Raw genomic sequence first — 27,600 nt, forward strand, 5'->3', positions numbered from 1 at the left:
ATCAGTAGTATCGACGATGAATACTCAATTAGGGGTCGTATTTTAGGTGGTTTCGAGAGGATGCTCTTCGCCTCGAGCCCCGAATATCGCAATCCCATCGTAAATTCCTATTATCTCCGGGCGATTCCGCTTAAGCGCTTATCAATTCGCACGAATTGAGCGAAGGATCGGGTGGAAGTATCGCGATATTCGTAAATAAACGTGAGACGTTGAGTAACGGGTCCTTCAAGATTAACGCGCATTTTGCATAAGCTTTCGAACGGTCGTAAAAAACACAGCGGTTCTTTTACGATAATGTTTTCGGGATCTGACTTGATTTCTTTTTAGTCTTGAATTTATTCATGTTCTGCGTTTAATTTCGATAATGTAATGATGTGTGATTTAAAAACATTTTATTTAAAATAATCAGATAGAGAGAATTTTAATATAGACTTTTTGCAGTATAAGTTCAGAATTCAACAGTAATAATAATACAATAACTGTATGTAGGTGTAATAAATTTTTTATTTAGTTGCAATATTAATGTAGTAAAGTAGCCAAAGCAATAATTTTACCAATAAAATATTTACGCAAAGTGCTGCAGTGTGGAATAATAACATTTTAATGGACCAGTATAATATTTTATGTCAATGTGAACCTGAAAATATGTCATGTATTTTAATAGATCAGATAGAGATATCACATCTGTAGTTTGCATCGTACATTATGATCTAACCAAATCTTAATTAAAACTTTTACGGTTAAACACTAGTTGTTCGTTTAAAGGCTTTCCAGTCATTCGATCTCTACCTAACATAGCTAAAAGTAATTTACGTTAAATTATGTTTTTGAATAACCGGTTTATTTTTACCAGGTACATCCATATTATTGTAAGTAACACTACCTATTTTGTCACAATATCGAGCCAAAACTTTTATATTGTCAATTGTAGCGTAACACTTAACATCCTCCCATGTATAAGAAGAATGGGTTGAATTATATTGGATACCAGAATAATCTATAAAATTTAAATTAAAAATAATTTATTAATATAATTAAACTAAATCAAATGGTACTTACCATTTTGTTGGCAATCAAAAAATGGTGGTTGAATAAGTTCAGTTTCGACAACACAGAAATAATTATTCCTAATATTTATGAATACTGAATTATTCTCAAATTCAGCGTATGATACAATAACAAAAACAAGTAAGAAGAAACTGTATCGAATCATTTTATCAGACTGATGATTGAAACCCAAATTTCCTTTTATATTTCAAGTTTAGAGCCAAGGCTTCTCTAATTTTAAAGAATAATTAATACGAAATGACGTCACAAATATAAATCATTTTTTATAAAATGTGGTGTCACGGCTTTAAATTTACCAGTTTATGTTAATCAATTAGTTACTTTAAATGTCAATATTACCATATTAAGAAAATAGATATTATTACAAAATATTTATATTAAAAATGATATCAAGTTAACGTGCTTGATTATTTATTTTTTGACGAAACTGATTACTTATTAATCTACGTTATTACCAGGAAAACACAACATGTGATGTAATTTCCCAATTTAATTAAATAATGACAAAAGTATAATTTATTTGAAAAGATTTTTCATATTTTAACCATACACTTGCAAATCTTTTAATACGTTTCCATATCGATCTGTTCCATACTTTGCTGAAATTAATGATGTCCTATTCATTTCACAACAAAACATGACCTTTTATCAAAAATGGTTCATACCTGGAGCATTCATCACACTACTAGGAATAGAAAAACCATATATATCCTTCCAACAACATTGAGCGGATCTTATTATATCATTAATGGTCGCTATACATAACAAATTTTTTTTTCGAAACCATGAATGAGTGGAATTAAAATCAGTATAACCCGCTAAAAAAAAACGTATAAATATGTTAAAAGCTATGGTATCAAACATTTACCATGTTCTATACAATGAAAATTTGGTGGTTGAATTTTATTGAACCCAACTTTACAATACAAGGTTGAATTAATAGGAATATGAACATCGTTTTGAACTTTATCACATCTTATTACCGATAACAGCAAGAAAACCAAACTGTACCGAATCATTTTAAAGACTAAGCAACACTTGACTAAATGACACTTTTTATAACCTCAGGTGTCAAGGTTTATAAAAAAATTAATAAAATTTTTTTCATTAGCATTTTAAATTTAAAAGATTCCAGTTATTTTAATTAAATACGTTCTCAGATGTTATAAGATTTTATTTCGTAGTCTTTATTGGGTTATTGTTACAAGGTACAGACATCAGATGAATAATTTCACGCGAAATCTTCTTGATACAAAACTCTGGTTGATATTAAATCTTGAATCAATATGTAGTGAAATGTTAATGATGTAGTGATTCGAATATATTCTTAAAATAATCTTACCATTCACAGTAATGATGTGGATGAACAATATTGGTGATAATTTTCGTAAATTCTTTACACATGATGCAGCAAAAAATACAAACTATAATGCAATATTTTAACAACTAACAATAAAATAATAATCAAGTAATCAACAATTTTCACGTTAAAGAAATTAGTACGTACTAAGTCAGTATAAGTGCAATTTTATTTTATAGTTTGTATATTAATTAAATACGTCACCAGTTTTTACACGTTCACCGTTTCGCTGATTACTAGCTGAAATATTATGGAAAAACATATTATTCAGCATAACTTTGTAAATTTTTTTAATTACAAGCATTAACGACTCCAGTTGAACCATAAGAATTTCCATTAATACAATAAGTGTTCTCTTTTACATTTTCTATTGTAGCAACACATTTCCGGTTGTTTTCAATAAACCAAGAATGAGTAGAATTAAACTTCGAGCTGATGTCATGATCTGAATTCAAACATATTAATAAAAATTTAAAGTTATATAATGTATACGGAGTGAGAAAGAGAGAATGGAAAATTTCAGAACTGACTCGAAATACGATAATTTAATGCTACAGCCTTCTATACATCTTGCTGATTTGTAGATCGAGAGACCTTTGCGGACGTGATCGTTAACCTTCGATAGCGGAGATGGCACAAATAGAAGAAGAAGTGGCAGTTTTTTAAATCTTTCTTTATTCGTGCATGTATCCAGCAGATGCACTATTTCAACAAAGTCTCAGTAAACATTCAATTTTATAATTTTTATGAAAAAATGCAAGAAGGTACAGCTCCAAGGCGATGAAAAACTTGTATAAATTGTGTTTTTGAAATACATAAATATCGAAAAAAAGTTTTATTTATAAAAAATCTCTCTTATAGCAGGGTCTGTTTTGCTCCATTCATGTCTTATGCTCGTTTTCAACTCATTTCAATATATCATTGGGTGTTCTTAAATTTGTTTCATCCCATATTTGATGGGATTGAGTCCTGGTGACTAGGGTTCTGTAATTGATGGGAAACATATTATAACAGCCACAAGCAATCAATTTCTGCGGATCCAACCTTGTTGGAACATAAATGTTCTAACTATCCCAACATTTCTAAGGCTTTCCAATAACCGTGCTGAAAGTTAAGGCCCTTCAATTTAGAGATTGATATCTTCGTAACCGCTCGATGAAAAAAATCGAAAGGATGGTGCTGGTGAAAACACAACGTGTGATGTAATTTCCCAATTAATTTAAATAATGACCAAAGTATAATTTATTTCAAAAGATTTTTTATATTTTAACCATACACTTGCCCTCCTTTTAATGCGTTTTCATATTGGTCTGTTCCATGCTTTGCTGAAATTAATGTTATAATATTAATGCACAACACAACATGACCTTTTATCAAAAATGGTTTATACCTGAAGCATTCATCACACTAATAGCATCATGACCTGGATAGTTCCAACAAAATTGAGCGAATCTTTTTATATCCTTAATGGTTGCTGTGCATTAAAAAAAATTTTGAAACTATGAATGAGTGAAATTAAAACCATTGTAACCCTCTAAAAAAATAAATAAATATGTTAAAGGATATGATATCAAACATTTATTATGTTCTCTACATACAATGAAAATTTGGTGATTGAATTTTATTGAACCCAACGTTACAAGACAAGTTTGAATTAATACGAATATGAACATCGTTTTGAACTTTATCACATCTTATTATCGATAACAGAAAGAAAACCAAACTGTAACGAATCATTTTAAAGACTAAGCAAAACTTGACTAAATGATACTTTTTATAACCTCTGTTAAATGTGTCAAGGTTTATAAAAAAAATTAATAATTTTTTTTTTATCACCATTTTAAATTTAAAAGATTACAGTTATTTCAATTAAATACGTTCTCATATGTTATAAGATTTTATTTCATAGTCTTTATTGGGTTACTTTTACAAGGTACAGCCATCAGGTAAATAATTTCATGCGAAATCTTCTTGTTACAAAACTCTGGTTGACATTAAATCTTGAATCAATATGTACTGAAATGTTCATGATGTAGTGGTTGGAATATATTCTTAAAATAATCTTACCATTCACAGTAATGATGTGGATTAACAATATTGGTGACAATTTTCGTAAATCCTTTACACATGATGCAGCAAGAAATACAAACTATAACGCAATATTTTAACAACTAACAATAAAATAGTAAAGTAATCAACAATTTTTACGTTAAAGAAATTATTACGTACTACGTTAGTGTAAGTGCAATTTTATTTTATAGTTTGTATATTAATTAAATATGTCACCAGATTTTAGAGGTTCACCGCTACGCTGATTATTACCATACATAGCTAAAATATTATAGAAAAATATATCACTCAGTATAACTTTGTAAATTTTTTTAATTACAAGGAGTAATGACTCCATTATATCCTCCAGCTGAACCATAAAAATATCTATTACGACAAAATATGTTTAGCTTTTTTATATTTTCTATTGTAGCAACACATTTCCGGTTGTTTTCAATAAACCAAGAATGAGTAGAATTAAACTTCGAGCTGATGTCATGATCTGAATTCAAACATATTAATAAAAATTAAAAGTTATATAATGTATACGAAGTGAGACAGAAAGAATGGAAAATTTCAGAACTGACTCGAAATACGGTAATTTAATCTGTAGCCTTCTTTACATCTTGCTGATTTGTAAGTAAGTAAAAAAGTGGTAGTCTGCTAAACTCTTCCTTATTCGTGCATGTATCCAGACATTAAATTTTATCATCTTTATGAACAAATGTAATCTGGTGACTACGGAGGGTACTGTAATTAGATGGGGAACATAATATAACAGCCATAAGCGATCAATTTCTAATTTTCTAGCAACATTTCTAACGCTTGCAAATAAACAGTTTTGTAAAACATCAAGATAATATTCTTTAATCTTTATACCACCTATAAACACCATGTTTCCTGCACCAGCAGATGACATATACCATCAACAACATAACGCTGCTACCTCCGTATTATACTGTTGGATACAAATTTTCTTTTTTGACGGCTTCATTACGTTTTCGCCAAACGCGGTTTATACTTAAAGTTGTCAACAAAAATAACTTATATTAGCTTTGAGCAGATTTACATTTGTCCAAAAGATGCAGGCAGGTCACCTGTTTAAAAAACAAGCAGGAAAAGTTCTGGAAGTTCTTCCATTTTTTTCTTCTCATTCTATATAATATTACCGTTCTTATCACAACAGAAAATAGGGGATTCACGATCTTTTTGGCCCAAAAAGCAACTTGTTTCAGAATCAATCTCTATTTGTATATATTCTTGCAAAGACGTTAAAGTTATTAACGCTGGAAAAATGCACAAGAAGAAACCGTACTGAATCATTGTAACAACTAATTATAAGAAGATGAAAATCCTGCTTTTCAAAGAAGATTTTCAAGGCAGTCTGGTTAATTTTGATATTTAATCATCTTGTTATTGAGTAATTTATAAAAATTATACTATATTTATTTGCATACCGATTTACATATTTCTTTGTTTTTACCTGTTATCTGTGTCAAGGCTCTTCCATTTAGAGGATCTTCGTAATCATGTGATGCAATTTCCCAATTTTATTAAATAATGACCAAAATATAATTTATTTCAAACAATTTTTCAATTTTTAACCGTACACTTGTCCTTCTTTTAATCCGTTTCCATATTGATCTGTTCCATCCTATTAATGCACAACAAAACATGACCTTTTATCAAAAATGGTTCATACCTGGAGCATTCATCACACTCACACCAACATGACCTGGATACTTCCAACAAAATTGAGCGAATCTTTTTATATCCTTAATGGTTGCTGCTGAAATTTTTTTTTAATAAACCAAGAATGAGTGGAATTAAAACCGGTGTAACAATACAAGTTTGAATTAATACGAATATGAACATCGTTTTGAACTTTATCACATCTTATTATCGATAACAGCAAGAAAACCAAACTGTAACGAATCATTTTAAAGACTAAGCAACACTTGACTAAATGATACTTTTTATAACGTCTTTAAACGTGTCAAGGTTTATAAAAAAAATTTATTTTATATTAGCATTTTAAATTTAAAAGATTACAGTTATTTCAATTAAATACGTTCTCAGGTGTTATAAGCTTTTATTTCATAATCTTTATTGGGTTACTTCTACAAGGTACAGACATCAGGTGAATAATTTCGCGCGAAATCTTCTTGATACCAAACTTTGCGTAGTTTCTTATACTTGTAAAGGAGAACAAGAATGAAAGTGCAATTTTATTTTATAGTTTGTATATTAATGAAATACGTCACCAGATTTTATAGGTTCACCGGTTCGCTGATTATTACCATTCATAGCTAAAATGTTATGGAAAAACATATCATTCAGTATAACTTTGTAAATTTTTTTAATTACATGCTGTAATGACTCCATTATATCCGAAACCTGAACCATAGTATTGTTTTTTACGACAAAATATATTTAACTTTTTTATATTTTCTATTGCAGCAACACATTTCTGGTTGTTTTCAATAAACCAAGAATGAGTAGAATTAAACTTCGAGCTGTTGTCACGATCTTAATTCAAACATATTAATAAAAATTAAATATTATATGGAATGAGACAGAAAGAATGGAAAATTTCAGAACTGACTCGAAATACGATAATTTAATCCTGCAGCCTTCTATACATCTTGCTGGTTGTAAGTAAGTAAGTAATAGTCTTCTAAACCCTTCCTTATTCATGCATGTATCCAGCAGATGCACTACTTCAACAAAGTCTCCATAAACATTCAATTTTATAATCTTTATGAACAAATGCAAGAAGATAATGCAGCAAGGTGTTTTTGAAATTGTATATAAATATCGAAAAACAAAATTTATTTAGTTCTAGAAGTTCTTCCATTCTTTTCTGCTCATTCTATATAGTATTACCGTTCTTATCACAACAGAAACTAAGGGATTCACGATCTTTTTGGCCCAAAAGGCAACTTGTTTGAAAATCAATCTCTATTTGTATATACTCTTGCAAAGACGTTAAAGTTATTAACGCTGGCAAAATGCACAAGAAGAAACCGTACTGAATCATTGTAACAACTAATTATAAGAAGATGCGTCATTGTTTTTTGTGTTTAAAACCACAACGCAAATGATGAGATTTTAGATCATGTATTAGTATTATAAAGATAGATCCTTATAATTGTTGCATTTATTGATTCCCATGCTATGCATGAGAATATATAAAACCTGATTGGCTCTTTTCTCCTTTGGAACACCACTGTAGAAATGATCGTAAATTCTCCAATTTCCCTTTATCCCTTTTATGTAATTTTTCGATTTTTTGTTATAATAAAAAAAATGTAAGTTCATGGATTTCTACGAGGTTCAAAAAAAAAGAAGCTGTTTGTGATATAAAAATAGGCTATTTTATTTATATTTTGTATTCTGGCAAGTGGCAATACATTTTAAATTATGTTCTCTGTACTAAGATTAATTCCTAAAACAAAATTGGCGAAATAATAAAAAACATGATATGTACGATGTGTACATACATAGGGGTTAATTATTAAATGTGTCACAAGATTTAAGAGGTTGTCCAGTTTGTCGATTATTACCATTTTTAACTAAAATATTATAAAAAACAGATTATTCAGAAAAACTTTGTTATTTTGTTTTTAATTACAAGGAGTAACTACGTTATTAAATGCTCCAGATGAACTATAAAAACTATTATAACGACAAATGGTTTCAACTTTATCACATCTTATTACCAATAACAGCAAGAAAACCAAACTGTACCGAATCATTTTAAAGACTAAGCAACACTTGACTAAATGACACTTTTTATAACCTCAGGTGTCAAGGTTTATAAAAAAATTAATAAAATTTTTTTCATTAGCATTTTAAATTTAAAAGATTCCAGTTATTTTAATTAAATACGTTCTCAGATGTTATAAGATTTTATTTCGTAGTCTTTATTGGGTTATTGTTACAAGGTACAGACATCAGGTGAATAATTTCACGCGAAATCTTCTTGATACAAAACTCTGGTTGACATTAAATCTTGAATCAATATGTACTCAAATGTTAATGATGTAGTGGTTAGAATATATTCTTAAAATAATCTTACCATTCCCAGTAGTGATGTGAATTAACAATATTGGTAACAATTTTCGTAAATTAGTTACACATTATGCAGCAAGAAATACAAACTATAATGCAATAATTTAACAACTAACAATAAAATAATAATCAAGTAATCAACAATTTTCACGTTAAAGAAATTAGTACGTACTAAGTCAGTATAAGTGCAATTTTATTTTATAGTTTGTATATTAATTAAATACGTCACCAGTTTTTACACGTTCACCGTTTCGCTGATTACTAGCTGAAATATTATGGAAAAACATATTATTCAGCATAACTTTGTAAATTTTTTTAATTACAAGCATTAACGACTCCAGCTGAACCATAAGAATTTCCATTAATATAATAAGTGTTCTCTTTTACATTTTCTATTGTAGCAACACATTTCCGGTTGTTTTCAATAAACCAAGAATGAGTAGAATTAAACTTCGAGCTGATGTCATGATCTGAATTCAAACATATTAATAAAAATTTAAAGTTATATAATGTATACGGAGTGAGAAAGAGAGAATGGAAAATTTCAGAACTGACTCGAAATACGATAATTTAATGCTACAGCCTTCTATACATCTTGCTGATTTGTAGATCGAGAGACCTTTGCGGACGTGATCGTTAACCTTCGATAGCGGAGATGGCACAAATAGAAGAAGAAATGGCAGTTTTTTAAATCTTTCTTTATTCGTGCATGTATCCAGCAGATGCACTACTTCAACAAAGTCTCAGTAAACATTCAATTTTATAATTTTTATGAAAAAATGCAAGAAGATACAGCTCCAAGGCGATGAAAAACTTGTATAAATTGTGTTTTTGAAATATATAAATATCGAAAAAAAGTTTTATTTATAAAAAGTCTCTCTTATAGCAGGATCTGTTTTGCTCCATTCATGTCTTATGCTCGTTTTCAACTCATTTCAATATATCATGGGGTGTTCTTAAATTTGTTTCATCCTATATTCGATGGGATTGAGTCCTGGTGACTAGGGTTCTGTAATTGATGGGAAACATATTATAACAGCCACAAGCAATCAATTTCTGCGGATCCAATCTTGTTGGAACATAAATGTTCTAACAATCCCAACATTTCTAAGGCTTTCCAATAAACAGTTTTGTAAAATATCAAGATAATATTCTTTAATCATTATACCACCTATAAACACCATATTTCCTGCACCAACAGATGACATATACCATCAACCGAATAACGTGTGAAACACAACGTGTGATGTAATTTCCTAATTTATTTAAATAATGACCAAAATATAATTTATTTCAAAAGATTTTTCATATTTTAACCATACACTTGCCCTCCTTTTAATGCATTTTCATATTGATCTGGTCCATGCCTTGCTGAAATTAATGTTATAATATTAATGCACAACACAACATGACCTTTTATCAAAAATGGTTTATACCTGGAGCATTCATCACACTAATAGCATCATGACCTGGATAGTTCCAACAAAATTGAGCGAATCTTTTTATATCCTTAATGGTTGCTGTGCATTAAAAAATTTTTTGAAACTATGAATGAATGGAATTAAAACCATTGTAACCCTCTAAAAAAATAAATAAATATGTTAAAGGATATGATATCAAACATTTATTATGTTCTCTACATACAATGAAAATTTGGTGATTGAATTTTATTGAACCCAACGTTACAAGACAAGTTTGAATTAATACGAATATGAACATCGTTTTGAACTTTATCACATCTTATTATCCATAACAGAAAGAAAACCAAACTGTAACGAATCATTTTAAAGACTAAGCAAAACTTGACTAAATGATACTTTTTATAACCTCTGTTAAATGTGTCAAGGTTTATAAAAAAAATTAATAATTTTTTTTTCATCACCATTTTAAATTTAAAAGATTACAGTTATTTCAATTAAATACGTTCTCATATGTTATAAGATTTTATTTCATAGTCTTTATTGGGTTACTTTTACAAGGTACAGCCATCAGGTAAATAATTTCATGCGAAATCTTCTTGATACAAAACTCTGGTTGACATTAAATCTTGAATCAATATGTACTGAAATGTTAATGATGTAGTGGTTGGAATATATTCTTAAAATAATCTTACCATTCACAGTAATGATGTGGATTAACAATATTGGTAACAATTTTCGTAAATCCTTTACACATGATGCAGCAAGAAATACAAACTATAACGCAATATTTTAACAACTAACAATAAAATAGTAAAGTAATCAATAATTTTGACGTTAAAGAAATTATTACGTACTACGTTAGTGTAAGTGCAATTTTATTTTATAGTTTGTATATTAATTAAATATGTCACCAGATTTTAGAGGTTCACCGCTTCGCTGATTATTACCATACATAGCTAAAATATTATAGAAAAATATATCACTCAGTATAACTTTGTAAATTTTTTTAATTACAAGGAGTAATGACTCCATTATAACCTCCAGCTGAACCATAAAAATATCTATTACGACAAAATATGTTCAGCTTTTTTATATTTTCTATTGTAGCAACACATTTCCGGTTGTTTTCAATAAACCAAGAATGAGTAGAATTAAACTTCGAGCTGATGTCATGATCTGAATTCAAACATATTAATAAAAATTAAAAATTATATAATGTGTACGAAGTGAGACAGAAAGAATGGAAAATTTCAGAACTGACTCGAAATACGGTAATTTAATCTGTAGCCTTCTTTACATCTTGCTGATTTGTAAGTAAGTAAAAAAGTGGTAGTCTGCTAAACTCTTCCTTATTCGTGCATGTATCCAGACATTAAATTTTATCATCTTTATGAACAAATGTAATCTGGTGACTACGGAGGGTACTGTAATTAGATGGGGAACATAATATAACAGCCATAAGCGATCAATTTCTAATTTTCTAGCAACATTTCTAACGCTTGCAAATAAACAGTTTTGTAAAACATCAAGATAATATTCTTTAATCTTTATACCACCTATAAACTCCATGTTTCCTGCACCAGCAGATGACATATACCATCAACAACATAACGCTGCTACCTCCGTATTATACTGTTGGATACAAATTTTCTTTTTTGAAGGCTTCATTACGTTTTCGCCAAACGCGGTTTATACTTAAAGTTGTCAACAAAAATAACTTATATTAGCTTTGAGCAGATTTACATTTGCCCAAAAGATGCAGGCAGTTCACCTGTTTGAAAATCATGCAGGAAAAGTTCTGGAAGTTCTTCAATTTTTTTCTACTATTCTATATAATATTACCGTTCTTATCACAACAGAAAATAGGGGATTCACGATCTTTTTGACCCAAAAAACAAGTTATTTCAGAATCAATCTCTATTTGTATATATTCTTGCAAAGACGTTAAAGTTATTAACGCTGGAAAAATGCACAAGAAGAAACCGTACTGAATCATTGTAACAACTAATTATAAGAAGATGAGAATCCTGCTTTTCAAAGAAAATTTTCAAGGCAGTCTGGTTAATTTTGATATTTAATCATCTTGTTATTGAGTAATTTATAAAAATTATACTATATTTATTTGCGTATCGATTTACATATTTCTTTGTTTTTACCTGCTATCTGTGTCAAGGCTCTTCCATTTAGAGGATCTTCGTAATCATGTGATGCAATTTCCCAATTTTATTAAATATGACGAAAATATAATTTATTTCAAAAAATTTTCAAATTTTAACCGTCCTTCTTTAATGCGTTTCCATATTGATCTGTTCCATCCTATTAATGCACAACAAAACATGACCTTTTATCAAAAATGGTTCATACCTGGAGCATTCATCACACTAACACCAACATGACGTGGATACTTCCAACAAAATTGAGCGAATCTTTTTATATCCTTAATGGTTGCTGTGCATAAAATTTTTTTTTAATAAACCAGGAATGAGTGGAATTAAAACCGGTGTAACAATACAAGTTTGAATTAATACGAATATGAACATCGTTTTGAACTTTATCACATCTTATTATCGATAACAGCAAGAAAACCAAACTGTAACGAATCATTTTAAAGACTAAGCAACACTTGACTAAATGATACTTTTTATAACGTCTTTAAACGTGTCAAGGTTTATAAAAAAAATTGATAATTTATTTTATATTAGCATTTTAAATTTAAAAGATTACAGTTATTTCAATTAAATACGTTCTCAGGTGTTATAAGCTTTTATTTCATAATCTTTATTGGGTTACTTCTACAAGGTACAGACATCAGGTGAATAATTTCGCGCGAAATCTTCTTGATACCAAACTTTGCGTAGTTTCTTATACTTGTAAAGGAGAACAAGAATGGGTGACATTAAATCTTGAATTAATATGTACTAAAATGATAGTGATATAGTGGTTAGAATATATTCTTAAAATAACCTTACCATTCCCAGTAGTGATGTGGATTAACAATATTGGTGAAAATTTTCGTAAATTAGTTACACATTATGCAGCAAGAAATACAAACTATAATGCAATATTTCAACAACTAACTATTTCTATATATTCTTGTAAAGATGTTAAAGTTATTAACGCTGGCAAAATGCACAAGAAGAAACCGTACTGAATCATTGTAACAACTAATTATAAGAAGATGAAAATCCTGCTTTTCAAAGATGAGTTTCAAGGCAGTCTGATTAATTTTATTATTTAATAATCTTGTTATTGACTAATTTATGAAAATTACACAATTATTTTCACACCGATATACATATTCTTTGTTTTTACCTACTATCCTAGTCAAGGCCCTTCAAATTAGAGAATCTTCGTAATGACTCGATAAAAAAAATCGAAGAGATGGTGCTGGTGTGTGTTTTAAGTAGACTGGACGTCGCGTCATTGTTTTTTGTGTTTAAAATCACAACGCAAATGATGAGATTTTTCCTTATAATTATTGCATTTATTGATTCCCATGCTATGCTTGAGAATATATAAAACCTGATTGGCTCTTTTCTCCTTTGGAACACCACTGTAGAAATGATCGTAAATTCTCCAATTTCCCTTTATCCCTTTTATGTAATTTTTCGATTTTTTGTTATAATAAAAAAATGTAAGTTCATGGATTTCTACGAGGTTCAAAAAAAAGCTGTTTGTGATATAAAAATAGGCTATTTTATTTATATTCTTAAGAAGAAAATTAATAATTTTCTTTTCATTAGCATTTTATATTTAAAGGATTCCAGTTATTTTAATTAAATACGTTCTCAGACGTTATAAGATTTTATTTCATAGTCTTTATTGGGTTATTTTTACAAAGTACAGTCATCAGGTGAATAATTTCGCGCGAAATCTTCTTGATACCAAACTCTGCGTAGTTTCTTATACTTGTAAAGGAGAACAAGAATGGGTGATATTAAATCTTGAATCAATATATACTAAAATAATAATGATACAGTGGTTAGAATATATTCTTAAAATAATCTTACTATTCCCAGTAGTGATGTGGATTAACAATATTGGTGAAAATTTTCGTAAATTAGTTACACATTATGCAGCAAGAAATACAAACTATAATGCAATATTTCAACAACTAACAATAAAATAATAATCAATTAATCAACAATTTTCTCGTTAAAGAAATTATTACGTACTAAGTTAGTATAAGTGCAATTTTATTTTATAGTTTGTATATTAATGAAATACGTCACCAGATTTTATAGGTTCACCGGTTCGCTGATTATTACCATTCATAGCTAAAATGTTATGGAAAAACATATCATTCAGTATAACTTTGTAAATTTTTTTAATTACATGCTGTAATGACTCCATTATATCCGAAACCTGAACCATAATATTGTTTTTTACGACAAAATATATTTAACTTTTTTATATTTTCTATTGCAGCAACACATTTCTGGTTGTTTTCAATAAACCAAGAATGAGTAGAATTAAACTTCGAGCTGTTGTCACGATCTTAATTCAAACATATTAATAAAAATTAAATATTATATGGAATGAGACAGAAAGAATGGAAAATTTCAGAACTGACTCGAAATACGATAATTTAATCCTGCAGCCTTCTATACATCATGCTGGTTGTAAGTAAGTAAATAATAGTCTTCTAAACCCTTCCTTATTCATGCATGTATCCAGCAGATGCACTACTTCAACAAAGTCTCCATAAACATTCAATTTTATAATCTTTATGAACAAATGCAAGAAGATAATGCAGCAAGGTGTTTTTGAAATATATAAATATCGAAAAACAAAATTTATTTAGTTCTAGAAGTTCTTCCATTCTTTTCTGCTCATTCTATATAGTATTACCGTTCTTATCACAACAGAAACTAAGGGATTCACGATCTTTTTGGCCCAAAAGGCAACTTGTTTGAAAATCAATCTCTATTTGTATATATTCTTGCAAAGACGTTAAAGTTATTAACGCTGGCAAAATGCACAAGATGAAACCGTACTGAATCATTGTAACAACTAATTATAAGAAGATGAAAATCCTGCTTTTCAGAGATGATTTTCAAGGCAGTCTGATTAATTTTATTATTTAATAATCTTGTTATTGAGTAATTTATCAAAATTACACAATTATTTTCACACTGATTTACATATTTCTTTGTTTTTACCTACTATCCTAGTCAAGGCCCTTCAAATTAGAGAATCTTCGTAAAGACTCGATGAAAAAAATCGAAGAGGTGGTTCTGGTGTGTGTTTTAAGTAGACTTGACGTCGCGTCATTGTTTTTTGTGTTTAAAATCACAACGCAAATGATGAGATTTTAGATCATGTATTAGTATTATAAGGATGGATCCTTATAATTATTGCATTTATTGATTCCCATGCTATGCATGAGAATATATAAAACCTGATTGGCTCTTTTCTCCTTTGGAACACCACTGTAGAAATGATCGTAAATTCTCCAATTTCCCTTTATCCCTTTTATGTAATTTTTCGATTTTTTGTTATAATAAAAAAAATGTAAGTTCATGGATTTCTACGAGGTTCAAAAAAAAAGAAGCTGTTTGTGATATAAAAATAGGCTATTTTATTTATATTTTGTATTCTAGCAAGTGGCAATACATTTTAAATTATGTTCTCTGTACTAAGATTAATTCCTAAAACAAAATTGGCGAAATAATAAAAAACATGATATGTACGATGTGTACATACATAGGGGTTAATTATTAAATGTGTCACTAGATTTAAGAGGTTGTCCAGTTTGTCGATTATTACCATTTTTAGCTAAAATATTATAAAAAACAGATTATTCAGAAAAACTTTGTTATTTTGTTTTTAATTACAAGGAGTAACTACGTTATGAAATTCTCCAGGTGAACTAAAATAAAAACGTTTATCACGACAAAACACGTTCTTCTTTATATTTTCTATTGTAGCTACACATTTCCGATTGTTTTCAATAAACCAAGAGTGAGTAGAATTAAACTTTAAGCTGATATCATCTTATTTTATATAAAAAAAATTTAAATTAGAAATTTTATAAATATGCAAAGTAAGTCAGAAAGAATGCGAAATTCCAGAACAAAATAAGACAATTCATCCCTAATACCAATTTTGTTGAATTTGGAGACACACGCTATCCCAAATTGATTTCCTTCTACTATCTCTAGTTCTGATTTTTCAATTTTTTTCTGACTAACTCTATGTTACCGTTCTCGCCACAATTAAAAATTGGGGATTTACGATCCTTTTCCCCCAAAACGCAAACTGTATTAGAATCAATCTCTATTTTTACATATTCTTCCGAATGCGTCAACAAAGCTGTTAAAATGCACAAGAAGAAACCGGACCGAATCATTGTAACAACTAGTTATGGGAAGATGAAGATGTTGTTTTTCTTAGATGATTTTCAAGGCTGTTTTGTGGGCTTAATATTTCAATCTTTGTTATCGTGTTATTTATAGAAATGAGAAAATCTTTTTTATACTGATTTAAATCTTGAAAAATTCCAGCAATATATCTTTGTTTTTACATAAATCTATTTAATTGTAGATCCTCAACAAAATTTCCGAGTACTAAGAAATGTTGTTTTTTTAATGAAAAACTTTTCTTTATGAAAATTAACATTCTATCAATGTTTCAGCAAAATATACCATTTTCAAACAAAACAATTCGGTTTAAGATTTTAGGGGGTTGAAATCGAGTAATACATAAATATAACAATAATGTTATATAGTTTCCAAAATTGATTAATAACAGTTTGTTGTTAATATTAATTGTATTTTGTTTTTTATTTATGCCTGTATCAAATTTTATTAGTTTTCTTAACGAACATAGTAAATTGAAAAAAAATTTCTTTATATTTTAATCAAATACATTCCCATTTTTTATTGGGTTTCCTTTCTTATCTTTTCCATTTTTTGCTAAAACAAAACAAAAATGTTATAACATAATTTTATTTTTTATTGGGATTATTTTTACCAGGTACAGTCACCCCTTCTATAATACCACGACGAAACCTCTTGGTACAAAACTTTGCGTATTTTTTAATACTTTTAATGGAAGCCGCGCATTTTAAATTATCTTTCGTGTACCAAGAATGGGTAGCATTAAATCCTGAATCAATATATTCTGAAATGGAAATGAAACAGTTGTTGAAATAGTCTGTTCTTAAAATAATCTTACCGCTTTCAAAGCATTTAAAAATAGGTTTTTGAAATTTGTTAACAACACAATAATGATGTGAATCAACGGGTATATTGGTGAAAGTTTTTCTAAATTCGTCACACATAATAAACACAAGTAACGAGAGGTACAAACTAAAGCGTAACATTTTAACGACTAACGTTACCAACTGATTGAATGTTTTTCTTATATGCGTCAAGGTTACTAGTAGTAACTTTCTTTTATATCTACTTTTTAAGAAATTATTACGTACTACGTTAGTATCAGTGCGATTTTTATAACATAACTCTTTAAATTTAAAAATTTATGATTTTAAGACTCAATTAAATACAATACTAGATTTAAAGGTTTAACGTGGTTGGAGTTCAAACTATATCCGGTCTTTTTATCGCTGTAATTTCTAAACGATTCCGAAAATCGGAAAATAAAGTGATAGATCTTATATGGGCCATCAGACCATAGCAAGAAATCTTCTTTTGATCTTTTCGGCAGTGTTATTATCCGAAGTGAAAAGTGAGCCCAAGTGTACAAATTGCTCTACAGTTTCAATATTATGCTCTCCTATGGCTAAGATATCTTGTTGATGAGTTTATGACCCACTTTTGTGCACTGCTTTCTCTAGTAGGCAGAAGTCTTCTATCATGTTTCTTCTTAATCTTGTAATGGTGTCAACATCATCATCAAAAGCCAGAATTTGCCTCCGCATCACTCATTGTTTGTTTTTCTAGCAAAATTAGGTGTGAAGATATTTTAAACTCTTGTACGACATAAAAATCTCCTAAATATGTGACAGCATCTTGATAGTATCTATGACAATAGAAATCTTAACTATGGTTTTTTTGGCATAAGGATTTAGTCTTTCGCATAGGATAATAGATAATATCTTGTAAGACGAATTCAACAGAATTATTGTTCTGTAGTTAGAACACAGGAGTCAATCACCTTTCTTATATAATTTGTGACCTGGATCAGCTTATCGAACCTGGTGCTTTATTGTTTTATAGTTTGTTTATGGCTGCCATCATTATATATCGGCAGTTCTTGTTCTCTGCTGTCTGATGAATTCGGTAAAAACTATTCGCGCCGTTCTTCTTGTTTCGTTCCCAGTTTTTTTAATGGTAAACCATCAATCTTTCCAGTATTTCGCCTTGCTCCGTCGGAATTCATTACCTTTGACCGTGCAGATTATTATCCTATGCTTAAATCCACTCCTGTAACTATTTAGATTTTGGTAGAATTTCCTCGTATTCTTAGTTTCTCTGATTTTAACAATACACCGCTTATGGTCTATCTCTCTTCTTCCCTCTTACGTGCTCTGTTCTCCTCCTCCATTCGTCGGATTTTACGCTACTGCAATTTTCTATAGGCTTTAATCCTCGATGTTAGCTTAATCTTGTCGTACTTTTTAGATTAATCTTACAATTAGATAATTTTGAATTCTGTTTAGTCAATTTTAATATTCCAATAACCTTGATTTTAAATAATTTATAGGAATTAGGAAATGATTTTTATACCATTAAATTACCGTTAACCGTTAATACTACGTAATGAAATCTTGCGTGTTATTGGTATAAATCGTATAAAACATTCAAGTATCTACGTCATTCTAAATTACCACCGGTATCTTCGAAATTCCATTCTTAGAAAATAAACAATTTGTTTACGTCAACTCATTTATAGCTTATGTAAGGCTCAGTGTTTATTAACATAATTAACTTCATCCTATCTCATTCAGTATTTGTACGTGGACACAGAAACATTAACAAATTTCATTGTTGTGTGGAAGTATACGAACAACTTTTATCCAGCAAATCGGTAAGATTTTAAAATTTTATACAATAACTTATTAAATAAATCCTTTTCTAGGTTACTGAAATGATGAAGACAATAAATCTTGTTCTTCAATTCATGTAGTTGTTGCTCCTTGGTGTTACAATCAATTCTTATTACGTATATTCATATGTAGTAACATCACCATGTAAAATGTAATGTATTCATTAATTCTGTTATAACAACTTCTTTGTTTTAGCAATTTCTGGAACAAATATATCGGGGGGAATCCTGAAATCTAATGATTCATTTACCTGAAATCAATAAAGTGAAGTTCTTTGGATCCAAGTAAATTTCCTCTTGTTGCAACACATTCAGGTTGTAATAGAAAGATCACAATTATTTCTAAGAAACTAAGAGTAACTGGAGAATAAACTCACATCATTTCTTAGAAAATATATGAGATATAAAATCTGGCTAAATATAAGATGATTCTTTTCTGTTATATTTGTTAACCAGAATTAACGGTATGTAATCGGAGTAACACCAAGGTACACGTATTTACAGATTATTAAAAATTTAAAGCAATAATATAATCTTTTTTTATCCCTCCGCTCAAAAAATGAAAGTGCTAAATAAAAAATAAACCCTCCCAGAACATTTGGGTCAGTGGAAATACGAGTTTGTCCCTCCGGCGTAGCCCCTGCGGCTTATCTGACCACACATTAACTTCATGAATATTCAGATAAAATGCAAATGGGTCAAAAAGATGTATGTAACCAGGAAAATGGTCTCCATTTTAAAGTACCCACAAAAAAAAGCTATAAAAATTAACACATTTTTATGACATTTTTAAAAGCTCTAATTCAATTTAACACATTTTTGTTGCTTTTATTAAAAGTATTATTTCATGTACAAATTAATCAAGAAAAATAGATTTCTTGTCCTTAACACATTACCCCATAAACACCATCATTTATTAGTTGCCAATTTATAGCAAATATGTTTTTTCTAGTTTGGTGATCACAAAATCTCCGAATAAGGTCGTTTTCCAAGCTCGTATCACAACTAGTAACATATAAATTTCCTAATTAATTATTTACAATCGTGTAAAGCTCGTAGAAAAGCTTTCACGTTTCGGAAAGGATTTGTTGTCATGCTAATCGGGAAGTAAACGAACACGTAATCCTCTAAAATAGGGAAAGAGGGGACACCGTCTTTCCGGCGTTTAAACTGGTTCACACTTTGCCCTGGTTCACCCCAAGACAAGTTGATTTTCCTTCAAGCTCGCGTGCGTAAAGCTCACTAAAGCGACAAAGCTGGTCTTGTACACATTTATTTGCATTTAAATAGGCGAGGAAGGGTGACGAAAAGCTTTCAGCTGCAAGATGGAAACTCACATTTTCACGCTTCGTTATTCCATTTAAGTTTGTTTTTCTATTTTAGAAAACTTTTTGTTGCAAGTGGTTATGGATAATTTATAAGCAACGTTGTTTTCAAATAATACGTAACAATTAAAACTGTTCACTCTAATTAGTATGTTTTTAGTTCGCGTAAATTGGATAAATAATTTCTAGGTGTCACAATGGACTGTAATCGAGTACGAGCCGTTTTTCAAAATTAGCGTAAAGCTCGTGTTTTTGTAGAGAGCCCGGGACTATTGAATAAATAATTAATGGTGGCTGTTAATTTAGCGGTATTGAATTTCGTACCGGTTTTAAAATCGTGCGCCTCGGATTTGGTGGTTTTGTATTTCACGCTAATTTTTTTATCCCCTTTGTTTTCTACCTTAATTTTTAAACAATAAAATTCCTTAGTTATTTTCAGGCGAAAATTAATAAAATATTTTTATATTATAAAAGTATTGTATTGGTAAAAGATATAATAAGTTAAAGTTAATAAGTTTAGTTAAAGGTTTCGTTATTTTTAAGAAGCTTTCCTTTTAAACTGGTCCCGCTCAATGCTAAAATAAAAAAAAATAATTAAATATTCAAACTTAATAGAACCACCACTAGCACTAGAACTAACACTAGATCTAGAACTAGAAACATTCGGATTTAGCCGTCTTAAGAGTCGTACGGCTGAACCCTAATGGTTCTTGTTCTAGGTTTAGTGTTAGTTCTAATGCTAGTGTTAGATCTAGTTTTAATTGTTATTCAGTGATAGATTGTTTTAGTTCAATAAAAATATAGAACAATCTAGAGCTGAATAACAATACAACTAGAACTAACACTACACTTAGAACTAGAAAGTTTCTTCAGACTAATGAGGTTGGTTAAATCGAACTTTTTGTGTACATTACTTAATCTCATCAATATTAATCTTAAATTTTCTTACAAGGTGCTGTCACTACAGATGGTTGTACTGTATAACAATTGAGAGCTGCCTTTATTACATTATCAATTAGAGCATCACATTGAGCAATGCTATTTATATGGAATGACACGTGCGTTCCATTATATGAATCCTCTTGGTAGTCTACGACAAAAAAAAATAGTTTAATTGTATATATTTACTTAAATTCGTAAATTAACAATAACTCATTACCAGTTTTGTGACAATCAAACTCCGGTCCGCTTATATACTTAAGTGGTACATAACAGTGTTGATTATCTGCCACCAAAACTTCCCATGTTATTAAAGGCCGCTCAAAGGATATACTTGAAAACATAACAATTAAGAAACTTAATCTAAAACCGGCAAGCATTTTATAACACATCCGTCTCTATGTATGCACGAAATGAAAATAGCATGTAAATCAATATTTAATGCTTTTTATAATGACTTACGTAATATGTTTACAAATATGATTTTTTATTTATGTGAAAATGGAAATTAATTCAAAACCGCAAAATCGACTTTTACAATGTTTTTGCATATATTGCCCTACCTAAATCTTTCTTTTCATGACCACTTTACAGTTTTAGTAGATAGTTTCGGACCAATGGTGTTAATTCTTACAAATCATTGCATTTCTTCTTTTTTGCAGCCTCATCTGTGTATTCTTAATAAATAATAAATACATCTTTGTAGAAAGGAAAAGTAACCTTCATGTGATATATAAGTTTATTTAAAAATTAATTCTAAGCTTGATTTAAAATAAAAGAATATTAAAGTTTAAATATTTAATTGCTTTTATTCATTTATTTATAACAATATTTACTACCTACAAAAATCTTCTCCTTACAATCTTCTTTAATTAAATGTGTCTTTTGGCTCGAGAGGTTTTCCATCTTTTCTATTAAGACCTGCTCTGGCTAAAGTATTGATTAAACAAGATAATATAAATTAAATATTTTTACTTACGCGGAACAACAATTGTGGTTGGATATAATTTGTGACAAGTGTTTTTAGCTAATTCCTTTATTTTTTCAATAGAAGCAACACATTTTAACGATCCTTCAGTAAACCAAGCATGAGTGGAATTAAACATATCATTTGATTCATCTAATTCATAAAAACTTTTCATTGCCAAAAACGAATTTTTCGAAAACTTAAATACTTTACCATCTATAACACATTGGAAATTAGAAGGTCCGATGGCATCAGAAGGAATAAGACATGATGTATGTTGGTCAATGTAAATTGTAAGGCCATCGGTAAATTTAAAAGTTTGAATCAAAATGCTTAATAAAACTGTTGAGATAATAAAACGTGACATCGTGGTGTTGTGAGATGAACTGCTCGATCTTGTGGTTAAGGTGGGAATGATCGTGAAATAAAGCTAAAACTGGTTCTCCTTCGCCTAACAGATTTAATTATGATTATATTGACCTTAGTTTATTAGAAGTATATTCACTGAAGAATCATTCGTTTATTTTAAAATAAAAAATACAAGCGTTTTAATTGTTTTATTACAGAATACTTTAACTGAATGTATCTTGTTGACTTACAGGATTTCCTTTTGTATCTGTACCATATTTAGCTAAAATAATACATATGGATTTAAAGGTAGCGATTACGTTACTTTTGATACTTACATGGAATTGCAACTGCTGCCGTAGAATGCTCTGTTTCACAATTATTGTCATTCATTTCGATAATAGTATCGATTCTTGCAATACATTTCCTACTACCATATACCATCCATGAATGAGTTGAATTCAAACCATTTTCAGCGTAATCTAAATAATAGTATTTGATTCTATTTCGTTTAAAGATATCATCAATACGATACCATCATTTGGATTACAAATAACATTTGGTGGGATCATGTCTAATTGACTAACAAAACATAATTTATCTTTTGCTATAAAAAAATATTCAGAACTACATATTGAAAAATATTGCATGAAATTAATGGCAATAATTATGACTAAACCCTTGAAAATCATTATAACGACTGAGTTAACGAGTGAAGAAATCCGGTATTTATAGCCAAGGTTATACCACAAAATAATCAGAAATGACACTAACGTCGATTCATTTGATCTTGGCGGCACTTCGCTTTGTGACCTCGGTTTAAAATCCGGAATCTTATCGCGAGTTAGCAAAGGCACTGAATAACCAGAAGTGACACTGGTGGTAAACCAAATCTTTACCACCACTAGCAGCATACCTTGACAACTCGCTATAATATGGCGACAGATTTGGCGGGATACCGCCAATGTCACTTCAAATCATTAAGCTAAATGAGTTTGAAAACGCATCGTAATCAATCCCAGCAAAGGGTTTCTTAAAGGTGGAGAACAACAAAGATATGCCTATGTTATTAGATGTCTATAGACGGATCGCAAGGAAATGTCATCCTTTTTAAACACAAAAATGATTTGGTAACTTCCATCTCTCAGGGAATTGAGAATCGTTTATATGATAATAAAACCTCTCATAATAGCAATTTTTTATTTGTTAAAAGCTGGCTGGATGAAAAAACGATCAAAAATCTCTTGGGACACCTTTAACTTGTCTGAGAGACGCGATAAAAATCCGTTTGACATTTTACAAAGGGTCTTACTTTTAAAATGTTAAAGACAACATATGTTTAATGGATCTATTTTCTTTTCGATAACGTTATTTGTAATTTGCCGATTATTACCTAACAGATGTAATTACGATTATTATTGGATTTATTTTTAAACAAAAAATACAAACGTTTTCGGTTTTTTATTACAAAATATTTTAATTAAATGTATCTTCTTTGTCTAAGGAATTTCCGTTTTTATCTGTACGGTATTTAGATAAAATAAGACATATCGTTTTATAGATTTTTTTATTTATGTGAAAATGGAAATTAATTCAAAACCGCAGAATCGGTTTTTACAGTGTTTTTGCATATAATTGTTTCCATGTAACCATCTTTTTCATAAACATTGCCCTACCTAAATCTTTCTTTTCAAGATCACTTTGCAGTTTTAGTAGAAAGGAAAAGTAACCTTCATATGACATATAAGTTTATTTAAAAATTAATTCTAAGCTTGATTTAAAATTAAAGAATATTAAAGTTTAAGGATTTAATTGCATTTATTCATTTAATTATAACAATATTTAATTACCTATATACAAAAACATTCCCCTTTAATCTTCTTTAATTAAATGTGTCTTTTGGATCGAGAGGTTTCCCATCTTTTCTATTAACACCTGCTTTGGCTAAAGTATTCATTAAACAAGATAACATAAATTAAATATTTATAAACTTTAGAAGACGCAGTTTTCGAAAAAATGTTGTTTGATACACGACAGCGAAATTCTTTTGCATTCTCGTGTGTCATTTCGCTATCTTGTATCAAAAATAACTATTTACTTACGTGGAACAACAATTGAGGTTCCTTTTTGGTTCTTGGTTGATTCTTTTATTTTTTCATTGGAAGCAACATTTTTTAACGATCCTTCAGTAAACCAAGCATGAGAAGAATTAAACATAGCATTTGATTCATATAATTCATAAAAACTTTTTATTGCAAAACGAATCTTTCACTTCAAATAAAATAAAACTTGAATACTTTACCATTGATAACACATTTGAAATTAGAAGGTCCGATGGCTTGAGAAGGAATAAGACATGGTGTATGTTGGTCTATGTAAATTGTAAGGCCATAAGCAACTTTAAAAGTTTGAATCAAAATATTTAATAAAACTGCTGAGATAATAAAACGTGGCATCGTGGTGTTGGTCGATGATGTGGTTAAGGTGGGAATGATCGTGAAGTTAAAGTAAAGCTGGTTTTCCTTCGCCTAACCGATTTAATTATGACTACATAGACCTCAGTTTATAGTAGTATTCACTGAAGACTTTGCGTTTATTTTTAAATAAAAAGTACAAATGTTTTTTTTATTACAGAATACTTTAACCGAATGTATCTTCTTTACTTAGAGGTTTCCCTCTTTCATCTCTACCATATTTAGCTAAAATAATATATATGGGTTTAAACGTAGTGATTACGTTATTTTTGATACTTACATGGAACTCCAATTGCTGTAGAATACTCTATTCCGCAATTGTTGTCACTAATTTCAATAATAGTATCGATTCTTGCAATACATTTTCTACTACCATACACCATCCATGAATGAGTAGAATTCAAACCATTTTTAGCGTAATCTAAATAATAGTATTTGATTCTATTTCGTTTAAAGATCTCATCAATACGATACCATCATTTGGTTTACAAATAACATTTGGTGGAATCATGTCTGATTGACTAACAAAACATAGTCTATCTTTTTCTATGTAAAAATATTCAGAACTACATAACGGAAAATATTGTACGAAATTAATCGCAATAATTACGACTAAGCTCTTGAAAATCATTATAACGACTGAATTAATATGTGAAGAATCCGCTATTTATAGCCAAGGTTATATCATAACTATAACGTGAATATTTTGGATGGTGAAAGTTCAATGTTTATAAAGAAAAAAACAAGCCAATAAATACAATAAAAATTTTATTTGATTCAATAAATTTATTTATAAATTAAATATACCGTTTTTGTTTAATAACAAAAACACCACATAACTCTTCATAAACGAGATTGTACAAATCTTGTGATGAATACAACACACTCAACCTTCTCGCATAGCAAATAACATGCATACCGTTATAGTTTCATGTGATTTATGTTATAAATAAGAACCAAACAAGTCTAGGTTTACACCAAAGAAGTTTAAGTTATTCTTCGTCTTTTCAGTTTGTATAATTGTGTGTTTGTTGTTCGATAAAAATAATATTGGTGTTTAAACAAAGTAGAAATTAAAATGTGTCGGCTGCAAAAAACATCGTTGACTTGGCATCAGAAACACTGAACCGGTGTACGTAATATTATAATGCCAAGAGTAGCAGACGAACCTATGTCCTTCACATCAATATGTCATCTTCTGGAATTTGTAAATCCGCGTAGCGATAATTTTTCTAATGATGACTTGATTGAAGATCATTACGCTCCTAATCATGAAGAACCTTCCTCATCTAGTTCAAAAAACTTCCTGTGGTACCTCCGCTAGTTAGCATATTCCGCAACAAAGTAGTCTACGTACTTGGTAAAAGAAGAGAAAACTTAGCGAAATCTACAACACGTTAAAACGGTAAGATGATATCTGACCGAAAAATGAAGGAGTTTTTGGCGTGTAGGATGAAATGTATTTTAGGAACTTATATCATTGAAAGATGGACAAGGTGTATTCAAACGAATGTTGGAGATTGGAGCCATGTGCCAAAAAATACAAGATAAAGACACTCAAAAAGTACGTACGTTGAGCCCGAATAATCAGAAATTCCAAATGAAAACTTAAATGTACATCTTAATGGTGAACGAGAACCTCTTTGTCATGGTTGCTTACTTAAGATTTTGAGTGAGAGTGAAAATTTTATAAAAACAATATCTCTAAAGAAAATAGCATCCATTGGAGACACACAAACCGATGACTTTGGTGGAAAAGCCATACCAAGAAATAAAGTGTCAGACTTTAAACACGAAGAAATTAGATCATTCATTCTGTCATTTCCAGCGTATAATGCAAAAACTGTATACTTACTTTATTTTGATCCTCTTTATCATCCTTTAAATCCTCTTTACACAATAATTTATAGTGAGGAGTTTCATAAGTTGAATTTGTCTTTCAAATTTGTAATTACGACTATTTATCTTAGTTTATTATAGTATATTATTGGATTTATTTTTAAGCAAAAAATACAAAGTTTTCGGTTTTTTATTACAAAATATTTTAATTGAATGTATCGTTTTTGCCTAAAGGATTTCCCTTTTCATCTGTACCGTATTTAGCTAAAATAAGACATATAGTTTTATAGGTAATAATTAATGTTGTTTTAAATACTTACGTGGAATATTAACTACTGTAGTATAACTTGGTTCACAATTATTGCTACTCATTTTTATAATATTATCTATTGTTGCAATACATTTTATACTATTATATACCATCCATGAATGTGTTGAATTAAAACCATTTCCAGTGTAATCTAAATAAGAGCATTTAGTTCTATTTTGCTTAAAGATATAATCTTTAATTACCATCTTTGGGCTTACAAATGACATTTGGTGGTTTCATATTAAGTTGACTAACAAAACATACTCTACCTTTCGCTATATAAAAATATTCAGAATTACATATTGGAACAAGTTGTATGAAACTAATAAGAATAATTACGAATAAACCTTTGAAAATCATTATTACGACTGAGTTACTTTATAAAGAAATCCGCTATTTATAACCAAGGTTGTA

General features: G+C 29.4%; 1 protein-coding gene and 5 long non-coding RNA genes across 14 annotated transcripts; 1 reads left to right on the top strand and 5 right to left on the bottom strand.

Annotated features, from left to right (window-relative positions):
* Positions 1-484: 484 nt before the first annotated feature.
* LOC111423889 (uncharacterized) lies at positions 485-6,404 on the bottom strand. 3 transcript variants are annotated; one of them, XM_071197703.1, is made up of 14 exons: positions 6,202-6,404; positions 5,961-6,131; positions 4,818-4,979; positions 4,496-4,759; positions 4,027-4,444; positions 3,819-3,962; positions 2,727-3,753; positions 2,411-2,668; positions 1,937-2,343; positions 1,734-1,886; positions 1,060-1,667; positions 851-997; positions 703-798; positions 485-637 (listed from the first exon to the last, which is right to left on the bottom strand). In XM_071197703.1, exons 11-13 carry the CDS (start codon positions 1,211-1,213, stop codon positions 722-724), a joined length of 378 nt encoding a protein of 125 aa, XP_071053804.1. In that variant the 5' UTR covers positions 1,214-1,667; positions 1,734-1,886; positions 1,937-2,343; positions 2,411-2,668; positions 2,727-3,753; positions 3,819-3,962; positions 4,027-4,444; positions 4,496-4,759; positions 4,818-4,979; positions 5,961-6,131; positions 6,202-6,404; the 3' UTR covers positions 485-637; positions 703-721. The 3 variants fall into 3 exon arrangements, 2 of the variants coding, with proteins under 2 accessions (XP_071053804.1, XP_071053805.1); XM_071197704.1 differs by lacking the exons at positions 5,961-6,131; positions 6,202-6,404 and adding exons at positions 5,065-5,574; positions 5,647-5,895; XR_011640961.1 differs by lacking the exons at positions 5,961-6,131; positions 6,202-6,404 and adding an exon at positions 5,647-5,905.
* A 6,320-nt stretch (positions 6,405-12,724) lies between these two features.
* LOC139430875 (uncharacterized) lies at positions 12,725-13,153 on the bottom strand. The gene is made up of 2 exons (XR_011641246.1): positions 12,942-13,153; positions 12,725-12,890 (listed from the first exon to the last, which is right to left on the bottom strand). It is a non-coding gene; the product is annotated as an uncharacterized lncRNA (long non-coding RNA).
* Positions 13,154-13,766: 613 nt separating this feature from the next.
* On the bottom strand, positions 13,767-15,001 carry LOC111423892 (uncharacterized). Its single transcript, XR_011641009.1, has 4 exons — positions 14,824-15,001; positions 14,308-14,469; positions 13,983-14,249; positions 13,767-13,931 (listed from the first exon to the last, which is right to left on the bottom strand). It is a non-coding gene; the product is annotated as an uncharacterized lncRNA (long non-coding RNA).
* Positions 15,002-15,511: 510 nt separating this feature from the next.
* On the bottom strand, positions 15,512-17,332 carry LOC111423890 (uncharacterized). Of its 2 annotated transcripts, XR_002707544.2 has the most exons (6): positions 17,152-17,332; positions 16,948-17,097; positions 16,177-16,889; positions 15,810-15,968; positions 15,679-15,750; positions 15,512-15,623 (listed from the first exon to the last, which is right to left on the bottom strand). It is a non-coding gene; the product is annotated as an uncharacterized lncRNA (long non-coding RNA). The 2 variants fall into 2 exon arrangements; XR_011641008.1 differs by having other exon boundaries at positions 15,519-15,750.
* A 1,525-nt stretch (positions 17,333-18,857) lies between these two features.
* On the top strand, positions 18,858-19,341 carry LOC111423895 (uncharacterized). The gene is made up of 3 exons (XR_002707548.2): positions 18,858-18,966; positions 19,018-19,129; positions 19,181-19,341. It is a non-coding gene; the product is annotated as an uncharacterized lncRNA (long non-coding RNA).
* A 1,402-nt stretch (positions 19,342-20,743) lies between these two features.
* Positions 20,744-27,576, bottom strand: LOC111423854 (uncharacterized). Of its 6 annotated transcripts, none has more exons than XR_011640973.1 (13): positions 27,390-27,576; positions 27,197-27,337; positions 25,512-27,140; positions 25,318-25,458; positions 24,866-25,262; positions 24,666-24,746; positions 23,099-24,507; positions 22,902-23,045; positions 22,429-22,846; positions 22,228-22,368; positions 21,469-22,178; positions 21,259-21,399; positions 20,744-20,884 (listed from the first exon to the last, which is right to left on the bottom strand). It is a non-coding gene; the product is annotated as an uncharacterized lncRNA (long non-coding RNA). The 6 variants fall into 6 exon arrangements; XR_011640975.1 differs by having other exon boundaries at positions 20,745-20,884; positions 24,666-25,262; positions 25,512-26,393; positions 26,893-27,140; XR_011640974.1 differs by having other exon boundaries at positions 20,745-20,884; positions 24,666-25,262; positions 25,512-26,424; positions 26,893-27,140.
* Between the last annotated feature and the right edge of the window lie 24 nt (positions 27,577-27,600).

This window comes from Onthophagus taurus, chromosome 7, assembly GCF_036711975.1.
Source record: "Onthophagus taurus isolate NC chromosome 7, IU_Otau_3.0, whole genome shotgun sequence".
NCBI lineage: Eukaryota > Metazoa > Arthropoda > Insecta > Coleoptera > Scarabaeidae > Onthophagus > Onthophagus taurus.